General features: G+C 46.8%; 1 protein-coding gene across 1 annotated transcript; it reads right to left on the bottom strand.

Moving 5' to 3' along the window:
* Nucleotides 1-1,602: 1,602 nt before the first annotated feature.
* On the bottom strand, nucleotides 1,603-8,965 carry LOC311234191 (uncharacterized protein). The gene is made up of 2 exons (XM_084321313.1): nucleotides 8,842-8,965; nucleotides 1,603-5,952 (listed from the first exon to the last, which is right to left on the bottom strand). The coding sequence occupies exon 2, from the start codon at nucleotides 5,815-5,817 to the stop codon at nucleotides 4,144-4,146; it is 1,674 nt and encodes a 557-aa protein (XP_084177439.1). The 5' UTR covers nucleotides 5,818-5,952; nucleotides 8,842-8,965; the 3' UTR covers nucleotides 1,603-4,143.
* Nucleotides 8,966-11,076: the final 2,111 nt, after the last annotated feature.

Raw genomic sequence — 11,076 nt, 5'->3', positions numbered from 1 at the left:
GGTCACATGACTGTTCAGACTGAGGTCACATCATGACTGTTCAGACTGAGGTCACATGACTGTTCAGACTGAGGTCACATCATGACTGTTCAGACTGAGGTCACATCATGACTGTTCAGACTGAGGTCACATGACTGTTCAGACTGAGGTCACATCATGACTGTTCAGACTGAGGTCACATCATGACTGTTCAGACTGAGGTCACATGACTGTTCAGACTGAGGTCACATCATGACTGTTCAGACTGAGGTCACATCATGACTGTTCAGACTGAGGTCACATCATGACTGTTCAGACTGAGGTCACGTGACTGTTCAGACTGAGGTCACATGACTGTTCAGACTGAGGTCACATCATGACTGTTCAGACTGAGGTCACGTGACTGTTCAGACTGAGGTCACGTGACTGTTCAGACTGAGGTCACGTGACTGTTCAGACTGAGGTCACATGACTGTTCAGACTGAGGTCACGTGACTGTTCAGACTGAGGTCACATCATGACTGTTCAGACTGAGGTCACATCATGACTGTTCAGACTGAGGTCACATGACTGTTCAGACTGAGGTCACATCATGACTGTTCAGACTGAGGTCACGTGACTGTTCAGACTGAGGTCACATGACTGTTCAGACTGAGGTCACATGACTGTTCAGACTGAGGTCGCATCGCACACGATCAGATCTGTATCTGATTTAAGACCACTTATGAAAGTGACCCCAAATCAGAATGGTAAATATCAGATTCCATGCGATTTGTGCTGCAGACAGTCGTTAAAAAAAACTGACGAGTCGCATCTGAGCCAAATCAACTCCAGGGACTGAACAAGCTGGTGAAGAAGGCTCGCTCAGTAGTGGGTGGTGAGCTGGATAACCTAGTTTCTTTAATAGTTGTCATACAGAAGTACAGAATACTTTTATACAAAATGCTTCTTACTGTTACCTAGAGGTGGTGGCTGAGAGGATGAGGAAAAAGCTAGAAGCCATCCTAGAGAACTCACTCCAGAAAGACTGAGCTGATTTGGCAAAATTACATCCAGCTGTTTTAGTTTTGAAACAACTTTTAGTCAGGCGAGTGTCATGGTTTCTCCATAGAGCCCCGTCGTACTCTTGTAGCCCAGCAGCGCGCGCAGGAAGGGGGCAACTTGCGTTGCCGACGCGGTATGTTTGTATACAGCGAACAGGTCTACATCAGAGCTAGTTTCTAGTGTTGCAAGCTGCAGTAGAAACACAACTGGGATGGATATAATAGTTAGTCACAACTATAACTACTCAATTAAACTATGACCACTCAACCATCACTGGTGCAAATCAATTAAACCATAACTAAACCACTACTGACTGAAATTAATTAAACCATAACTAAACTACTACTGATTCAAATAAATTAAACCATAACTAAACCACTACCGACTGAAATAAATTAAACCATAACTAAACCACTACTGATGCAAATCAATTAAAGCATAACTAAACCACTACCGATGCAAATCAATTAAACCATAACTAAACCGCTACTGGGGCAAAAAACTATTGAAGGTCAAACGAGGACTCGTATGATAAGCCCCCCCCCCCCCCATTGTGGATACCAAAACAGCACAACAAAGGAGAGTCGACAACCTTTATTCATCCATGACCTGCCACTCGGATGGGAGGCGGCGTTACAGGGTTGGCCCACAGAGGGAGGGGCCTGTGTGATGGATCAACGTTACATTGTTACTTCTTTTCTCTCTACATTGAGTCAACAAAGACCGGGGGAAATAATTAAAGAAGACAATGATGGTAACAGTGTAAACACATGGTCATATACAGAAAAGCAAGGAAAGTATAGATATCAGTGACTTAAAAGTAAAATGTGGGGCAAGTTAGTATGAATAACAAAAAGCAGCTGAGAAAACCTTAAATTTTTTTTGTTTTGAAATAACACCCCAGCTTTACAGTTCTACACGGCATGCAGTAAGGCACCTAGCTAACACAAGGAATCAACCTATGCTACGGTTCTGAAGCACAATTGTTATCCAAAAAGAAAATGAAAAGAAAAATATTGCTCAACATAACTCACTCCCATAAAAACAGCATCTCATTCCCTTTCAATATTATTGACCCAAAACCATATCTAAAAAAATACATCAGTTTGTAAAAGATAATTTTTTTTACACAGAACAGCAAATGGAGCGAAATCCCATGGAATTCAGAAAACTTTTTTATAATCTTTTATTTCATTTTTTTTTATCTCCTGTAGATAGCAAGCCTTTCTCCTGCTGTAATTTTTAAGTATACACAATTGATCTAGCCGACCAAATCTCAATATTTTTGTATAACATTAAAGAGTTAACTATATTCTATACACAGCTAGTTGAATTAGTCAAGACATGGCGTCGTTGCGTTTTATTTTAGTAAAATGTACATTTGATGGTGGAGCAGAGTAACTGGGACGCGGGGCGGGAATAACGCTACACAATGTATTTTTAATTGTATTTTCAAAGATTACATTTTCTTCTCATCGTATCGACTAAATTGCATCCCATAATAGAAGTAGGGTTCGAGCCGGTATTGCCCTCCGTAGTCCGTTCAGCGCGGCAGCAGCGCGAACCCCAAATAAACGGACCGGAAGCCCCCACCAGCGTGTGAATAGAGGCCGCGGGCCACCGGGGGGCGCCTCCACCAGCGGCAGAGCCCTGACGTTCTCCCAGGAGCTCCGACACGGAAAACAAAAACAGAATAAGCCATAAAAAGAATAAAAAGGAAAATAAAATAAGAACAAGGGGAGACGATGTGGATCTATCAAAATTGTCATCTTCTGGAACATAACGGCACACTAGTCACCTATACATATATATATATTTATATATATATAAATATAAAAAAAGGAAAGAAAATTGTTAAGTATTTACACAGGATTATGGGGTTGAAAAGAACCGAGTGGAACGTTCTGGAGCGTATCGCTCGTGTGTTGTTACACCGGTAGCCCCCTTCGTGACGGTGATGCACGCCAACAAGGTTTGGCAGAGTGAATCCAGTCCCTTGCTCCTCAATAGGAAACCACCCTATTTTAACTCTGAAGAACTGGTCCGACGTGAAACGTTCGTTATAGAAGTATCGCAGAGAAATGTCAAAGGTACTCACAGATGCACGGGGGTCTCGGACAGAGAAACGCAATGGTTTGAAAGCTCGGCGTTGCTAATAAACATTTTAAATATTTGTATAAACGTGTAAACAGCGAAGAACCTATGGCTGCTCTCCCCCGAACGCCGCAATGAGGAGTAGGGTATATCTGCAGAGCCGCACTGCCGCGGTTTATAAAAATTATTTAAAATGTTCATTAGCAACGCCGAGCTTTCAAACCATTGCGTTTCTCGGACATCCGAGACCCCCGTGCATCTGTGAGGACCTTTGACATTTCTCTGCGATACTTGTATAACGAACGTTTCACGTCGGACCAGTTCTTCAGGGTAAATCTAGGTTGGTTTCCTATTGAGGAGCAAGGGACTGGATTCACTCGGCCAAACCTTGTTGGCGTGCATCACAGTCACAAAGGGGGCTATTACATGGGTAGCCGCAGAGCCACGCTTCTATACCTGAGCAGCGCTCTGGCTGCGTCGCCCGCTGCTTTCACTGTACATCGAATAATTTTCTTAAAGATACGTTGGAGAGAGAGAAGCAATTCTTTTCAGGTTTAACATTTATCAGATTATCAAATCGTTTTTTTTGTTTAAAAGCATTAAAAAGAAAGAAAAAAGGGGCGGTCCTGGAACACACTAAGCACAATCACAAATGAGTAGGCTCATTCACATCTAAGGTCACAATTTACTGAAAAAAAAAAAACGCAATCAGCAAGTTCTGGGTACTCGTCACACAAAGCGCCTGGACGAGAGGGGTTAAAACAGGCCTTCGGGAAGGTCTCCCGTTTCTTTCTCTCAAGGAAAGACTTGTGGGTCTCTGTCGATTTAACCGATCCGCTCAAAAACAGAAAGGCGTTTGACCACCGTTGTCACGGGGCGTCGACCTGATATGGGGTTTCTGTCGCCCGTTATCAGAAATGGGGAATCAGTTGGTAGGAAAATAAACTGAGGGGGGTGTGTGTGGGCTTGCGTTGTGTGCATGTGACTTGCGTGGGAATATGGCATGGGGGGGGGGGGGGGGGGGGCTCAATGATCTATGTGGATCTTGTGACTGATCTTATGATGCCTGGAAAGGGAGGATGAATGGTTAAAGCCCTTTCCGCACTGAGAACACCTGTAGGGCTTATCGCTGGTGGCCAGGATATTGCGTTGTTTGATGATGGTGGTGTGAGGGAAGCCCTTCCCTGAGGGGATGGCGCTGTACTGCTGCTGCTGCTGCTGCTGCTGCTGCTGCTGCTCCTGTTCCTGCTGCTGCTCCTGCTGCTCCTGCTGCTTGATCTGCTTCTCCTCCGGGTGAACCTTGTGCGTGTGTCTGTAGAGGGACGACGAGTGGTTGAATCCCTTCCCGCAGTGCGAGCAGGTGTAGCTCTTCCCGTCGGAGTGGTGGACTCTTTGGTGGCGAGACAGGGAGGAGGAATGGTTGAAGCCCTTCTCGCAGTGGTTGCACATGTAGGGCTTGTCCCCCTGCATCCTCTGCTTCATGTCGGAGCCGTAGGAGAAGGTCTTCTCGGACTGTGGGAACGGGTACATGGGGTCCCTCAGGTGGATCTTGTGGTGCCGGGAGAGGGACGAGGAGTGGTTGAAGCCGCGGCCGCACTGGGAGCAGGTGTACGGCTTCCCCCCGGCGTGCACCTGCTGGTGCTTCTTCAGGTGCCGCTTGCGGGCAAAACTCTGCCTGCACTGGTTGCATTTGTACGGCTTCTCTCCCGTGTGGACCCTCTGGTGCTCCCGCAAGGTGGCGGCGGCCGCAAAGCACTTCCCGCACTGCGCGCATCGATGGGGCTTGTCCCCGGCCCCCGCGGTGTGGGTCTTCTGGTGCTGCTTCAGGTTGGACGCCGTGGTGAAGCCTTTACCGCACTGGCCACAGGTGTACGGCTTCTCGCGCGTGTGGAGCTCCTGGTGCTTCTTCAGATGCCTCCTGCGTACAAAGCTCTTCCTACACTGGGTGCACTTGTACGGCTTGTCCTCCGAGTGCATCTTCATGTGTTCTCGGAGAGTGATGGCCGCCGCAAAGCTCTTTCCGCACTCCGAGCACCGGTGGGGCTTCTCCGGCAGATGGATCTGGTGAGACTTGAGGTTGAAGGCGTCGATGACGCCCTTGCCGACCATCTCGACCCCGGTGGGGACGTAGGGCTTCTCTTTCATGTGGATTTTCATGTGCTGCTTGAGGCTGGCCTCCACGGCGAAGCTCTCGCCACAGTGGACACAGATGTACGGGTTGAGGTCCTTGTGGATCTCAAAGTGCTGGTGGAGGTCGGCGATGCTGCCAAAGATCTCGCCGCACTCGTTGCACTGCAGGCCGTGGGCCTCGTGGATCACCACGCCGTTCTCAGACTCCACCGTGAGCTCCCCGGCGATGTCCGACTCCACCTCGGTCTTCATCAGCACGTCGCCCAGCAGAGCCACGCTCGACGCTGTCTTGATCTCGGACGCCGTGAAGCAGTGCATCTCCGTGTGCTCCACCTTCGAGTAGTCGTGGTCCGTCTCCGCCACGATGGCGTCCACGACGCCCAGCTCCGCCCCCAGGCCCTGGATCTTGGCCAAGTCGGAGCCGTGGATCTCCAGCTCCAGCCCGCGCTTCTCCTCCGTCATGATCTCGGTCTCCGCGGCGTAGTGAAGGTCGACCTGGTGGGCAATGACACACTCCGACCCAAGTGTGTCGAGGCCGGGCGTGTCACATTCCGTCTCCGACTCGGCCATGAGGACACACTCCAGCCCTACGACCTCCGTCTTCCTGCCGGATGATTTACTAAAAGGGGGGAATCGGGGATGATGGCGGCGGCGAGCTGCGGCGTGTCCGTTCAGCGCAGCACAGGTGCCTCGTCAGCAAGCAATCTGCAACCAAGGGAAATAAAGACAAAATATTACTTTACAAATGAAAATAGTTTTATTTACTTAAACCCTAGACTTCTGTGTCTAGGGTTAACACTTTAAAGAGGAGGAGAATGGTGCAGTCGCCATACATTTTATCATATTTGAGGGCAACGTCAAAAGGAAATGCGAAGAGACAACCTACTCCCTACCGATATGCAGTATAGACATAATTATGTCATGAGTCAGTCTGGTATTAACTCAATTTACGATACCAGCATCGGTACATCCCTGCAAACTATGAGGGAACATGGACAAATGCTGGTATATTTGTCAACTTCCATCAGGCCAAAGGGTACAGTGTGACACACGGACGTGGAAACAGGCCTGTCTTGTTGAGAAACCTCAATTGACAAATTATGTTAGCCATCTTGTGACAAATTATATCTAGTGGTTTCCTTTTAAATGGCCGCCACAGCCCGTCCTGGTTTTTTCAACAGAGCCACATTATACTTTTAAAGTGCAGACGCTGGAGGAGTGACTCAGTTAAGTGTTAATGTAGCTCGGACTCAGTTAAGTGTTAATGTAGCTTGCCTCGAGCCCTGCATGTTTACATGACTCCCCCCCCCCCAGATCAAGCATGGCTGGCCTGGGGCAGCATTGAGAGAACACTTGAAATTATAGCACGACAGGTCTATGAAACGAGAGTAATTTCCACTTTGCAAACGACGAAAAGAAATAAACAGCGTTTTGTTTTACAAGTAGCCAATTGGTATGATGGCTGCAGTGAACACAAGACTACTTGGGTGTTGTGGGTAAAGTTGTGTATTTACTTCAGTAGTTATTGACAACACTGTGCACGCCTTGCTCAAACCTTCAGGAAACATACATGTGTATTTACTTCAGTCTGTAGTTATTGACAACACTGTGCACGCCTTGCTCAAACCTTCAGGAAACATACATGTGTATTTACTTCAGTCTGTAGTTATTGACAACACTGTGCACGCCTTGCTCAAACCTTCAGGAAACATACATGTGTATTTACTTCAGTCTGTAGTTATTGACAACACTGTGCACGCCTTGCTCAAACCTTCAGGAAACATACATGTGTATTTACTTCAGTCTGTAGTTATTGACAACACTGTGCACGCCTTGCTCAAACCTTCAGGAAACATACATGTGTATTTACTTCAGTCTGTAGTTATTGACAACACTGCTCAAACCTTCAGGAAACATGTGTATCTACTTCAGTCTGTAGTTATTGACAACATCAGCTTGCTATACAGCTATAGCTAAAGGATCACTTAGCAGCTAACAGCCAACATCAACACCACTGACACAAATCAAAGTGGACCATCATCACGACCCAACCCGAGGCCTGGCTGCTGACCTACATGCGGAACACAACAACACGCCGAAAGAGATTAGTCTGCGAATCAAATCAAAGCAAGACGTTGGTTAGATGTGCAGATGGCTCCAGCTAGCAGCCCGGTGTTGTCACCACAACAGCTACTGTAGCCGAGCTAGCCGCTAGTTAGCCGGACGCGGTTTGGGGGGAAACTGGTTAAGAGGACATAACAGCATCGTGTTAGCGGCTAATGTGTTCGCGGGAGTTAACGTTAGCCAGCTAACTAGCTTCATATTAGCACGCGTTCGGCGAGTACTCGTTGTTAGGCCAAAAACACAAGACGAGACTACATATCACAATTGTGAAGTAAGCATGAAATAAGTGAAGTTAGTTGGTAAAACCTCAGGATACAGTCAGCGACGCGGAAAGCCCCTCTTCGTGCAGCAGCGCGGTGCGAACAGACATCTTGTTGTTGTGCCACACAGCCACGCGAGCTAAGATGGCTGCCAGCAGCTAGCGTTAGCACAAGATGGCTGCCACCAGCTAGCGTTAGCACAAGATGGCTGCCACCAGCTAGCGTTAGCACAAGATGGCTGCCAGCAGCTAGCGTTAGCACAAGATGGCGCCCGTAGCCCGGGAAACCGAACTTACATAACGGCACACAGCGACAAGGAACGCAGTTATTATACTACTACACTTTAGAACCACACAGATAGTATACACGACCCATTCAATATTCACACATGCTCACGCGTACAGCAATTTAGCAGATTACTGAACGCGAAAGCACCGCGTAAAAAGTTCGTTAGCTGCGAATCCCAAGTCCTTTGTCAATGGCGGCCTGGCTCCCGTTAGCAGCTAACTAGCTACATGCCAACTAGCTACATGCTAACTAGCTACATGCTAATCTACCTAGCTACTGTTCAGCTAACTAGCTACATGCTACATGCCAACTAGCTACATGCTAATTAGCTACGGTTCAGCTAACTAGCTCCATGCTAAATCTACCTAGCTACGGTTCAGCTAACTAGCTCCATGCTAAATCTACCTAGCTACGGTTCAGCTAACTAGCTCCATGCAGCATTTAGCCTGCTGGCTACCTAGCTACGGTTCAGCTAACTAGCTCCATGCAGCATTTAGCCTGCTGGCTACCTAGCTACGGTTCAGCTACCTAGCTCCGTGCTAGCCCAGCTCGCTAGCTTAGCCTACGCGGACTGTGCGGGTTCTAAAACGCTGGAAGCTAAGCGTCCCTTAAAGCGCCCACCGGACTGTTAGCCTAACACTGGCCGCAGTTCGAAAGAGGAGCATCAACAACAGCACGTCTCCGATGACCTGCATCGCTGTGAGAGTTCGGCCTGAAAGCAGCACCGCGTCGCCGGCTGGTCCCGGTCCCGGAGGCTCCTCTTACCGCCAGAGCTCCACAGCAGAGCCGGGCCCACAGTCCGACTACTTTAATGTGAACTCTTAACTTGCACCGAAGGAGGGAAACAATTCCATCGCCAGCATTAATAGCTCGTCGCTAAGTTACCAAATCAGTGTATGTTTACGACCAGACAGACACTCACCTTTTTGTCCTAGTAACACTACTTTGATTGCTGATGGAGAACAATGTTTATGGGCTTCCAACTGCTGCCTGCCTGAGGAGGAGAGCTGCCTGCTGTGAGCGCGTCTGCTCGTCTCGGACAGTCAGGCTCCCTGGTGGCGGCTCTGCCTCCCTCCCTCTGATTCCACCCGCATAGAAACCACTACCGCCACCTACAGCCCCGGAGTTACGTTACAATACATTTAACATTTTTACCCACACTATTATAATCTATAGTACTATTTATTTCTTTATTCCGCCGATTGTTGTCCAGTCTACAGCCTGGTCTACAAGATACATCACACGGCCAAGGTACCCATGTACATGTCAAAATACTTCCCGAAGGAATACCACAATCACAACACCAGAGGGAGCTCCACAAATCATGTTCAACCCAGATTCGGCTCAAACAAGGGACTAAACACGTTTCGCAATTATGCCACATCAATGTGGAACGCCCTACCCACAGCTGTAAAGGAATGTGAATCACTACCCACTTTCAAAACCACTCTTAAAGAACACCTACGGGAGCCTGCAATTCGAAACTGGCCCCTGTAAATGTCCTAACCCAACCCCCTCCAATGTACAGTAAATTACCAAGTATGGTTTTGTCAATATTCCAATGTACAGTTTTGCTTGTACAGTTGTACAGTGCCCCTCCTCCAATGTACAGTTTCTACGTCAAATGTATATACTCTCTTTTCTGGACTCTTTTTGTATCACAAACAGTACTGTATTTGCAAATCTGGTATGTCATAAATGTATAGATGTAGCAGTACTGTCTATCTGTATGTCATCATGTATGTCATACGTCCTTATGAATTGAAAATGGGGGACCCTGATGTAAACAAGACGAAAGTCTTTCTCTGGTCTGCATCCCCTTAACAATTGTGTGTATTGAGCTGTACTGTATTGTACCCATTCTGCAATCTGTTAATAAAGTTTTCAATCAAACAATCAATCAATCAGTAACTCCTGCCAGAGCTTTCACACCACACACAAGTGTAAGGTATCAAAACGACCGGCTTGGTCCAACTCGAGTTGCTATTACTTTTTGGAAAGTTTCACAACACCGTTTGGCTACAAATCGACTTTAAACAGGAAATTTCGGTCCGTAGGGAATGAATGGCGGAATGTTTGATTGATTGATTGAAAACTTTATTAACAGATTGCAGAATGGGTACAATACAGTACAGCTCAATACACACAATTGTTAAGGGGATGCAGACCAGAGAAAGACTTTCGTCTTGTTTACATCAGGGTCCCTCATTTTCAATTCATCAGGACATATATGACATACATAGACAGTAGAGTGTAGAAACTGAATTTTTTTGTTTTACCTTCACCTTTTGTAAATTGCGACAGTGATCTAAATTTTGGACGTAGATATAAATGGAATTGGACATTTCTTTTATTTTTTATTATTTTTTAGCATTTTTACAGCTTTTCTTGGTCACGCAGGACCGACAGAGGAGAGGGCGAGCGGGAGGAGAGGTGGGGAGGACATGCGACAAATAACGTCGGGTGCTGGGATCGAACCCGGGTCGGCTGCGTAGGTGCGCGAGGCACTATGGTATGCGCCACGAGGGCGCCCCGGAATTGGACATTTCTATCTCAACTTATGACCATTTCTTTGACAGTCATGCTCCACATACACACGAATGGGCTTTCCACTCTAGCTGAAATCTGTAATTTTACTGTTCCCTTGTTTTCCGATCGCCACACAGGCCACAATTGTCGACGGAATTACACAATATCGCACATAACCCTTCATGAAGGTCCTCAAGTGCTCATATTAAATATCGCACATAACCCTTCATGAAGGTCCTCAAGTGCTCATATTAAAATAACTAAGCTTCATCTCTTATCGTTTTGCTTTAATCATCGGGAGAGTGAAGGAAGCCTCAGCCTCACTGAAATACATTGGGGATAGAGTCTGTATCAGTTAGGATTTGAATCAATTAAGGGTAGCATGACTCAGAGGGAGTTGTCAATCAACTCAGTACTGCCATGACCTAGTATAATATTGTACATTAGTACACTGCATAGTATTGTATATTATATGGTAACTCAGTTACGTCTATTCTGCATCGAACATTGTACATATGTCTATACTGAACACTGTGACCTCATTTTCTACTTCTAATTTACATGCTATACTATGTTATTTGATACTATCTTGTCTAGCACAGTCTCTGGAGCGTAACAGTAAGAAGCA

The sequence above is a fragment of the Notolepis coatsorum genome (genome assembly GCF_963971535.1).
Source record: "Notolepis coatsorum genome assembly, chromosome: 9".
Taxonomy (NCBI): Eukaryota; Metazoa; Chordata; class Actinopteri; order Aulopiformes; family Paralepididae; genus Notolepis; species Notolepis coatsorum.
This window is presented reverse-complemented; position numbering and strand designations above follow the sequence as displayed.

Coding starts and splice junctions, on each gene's coding strand:
- LOC311234191 (XM_084321313.1), bottom strand. CDS start 5,817: ATGGCCGAGTCGGAGACGGAATGTGACACGCCCGGCCTCGACACACTT.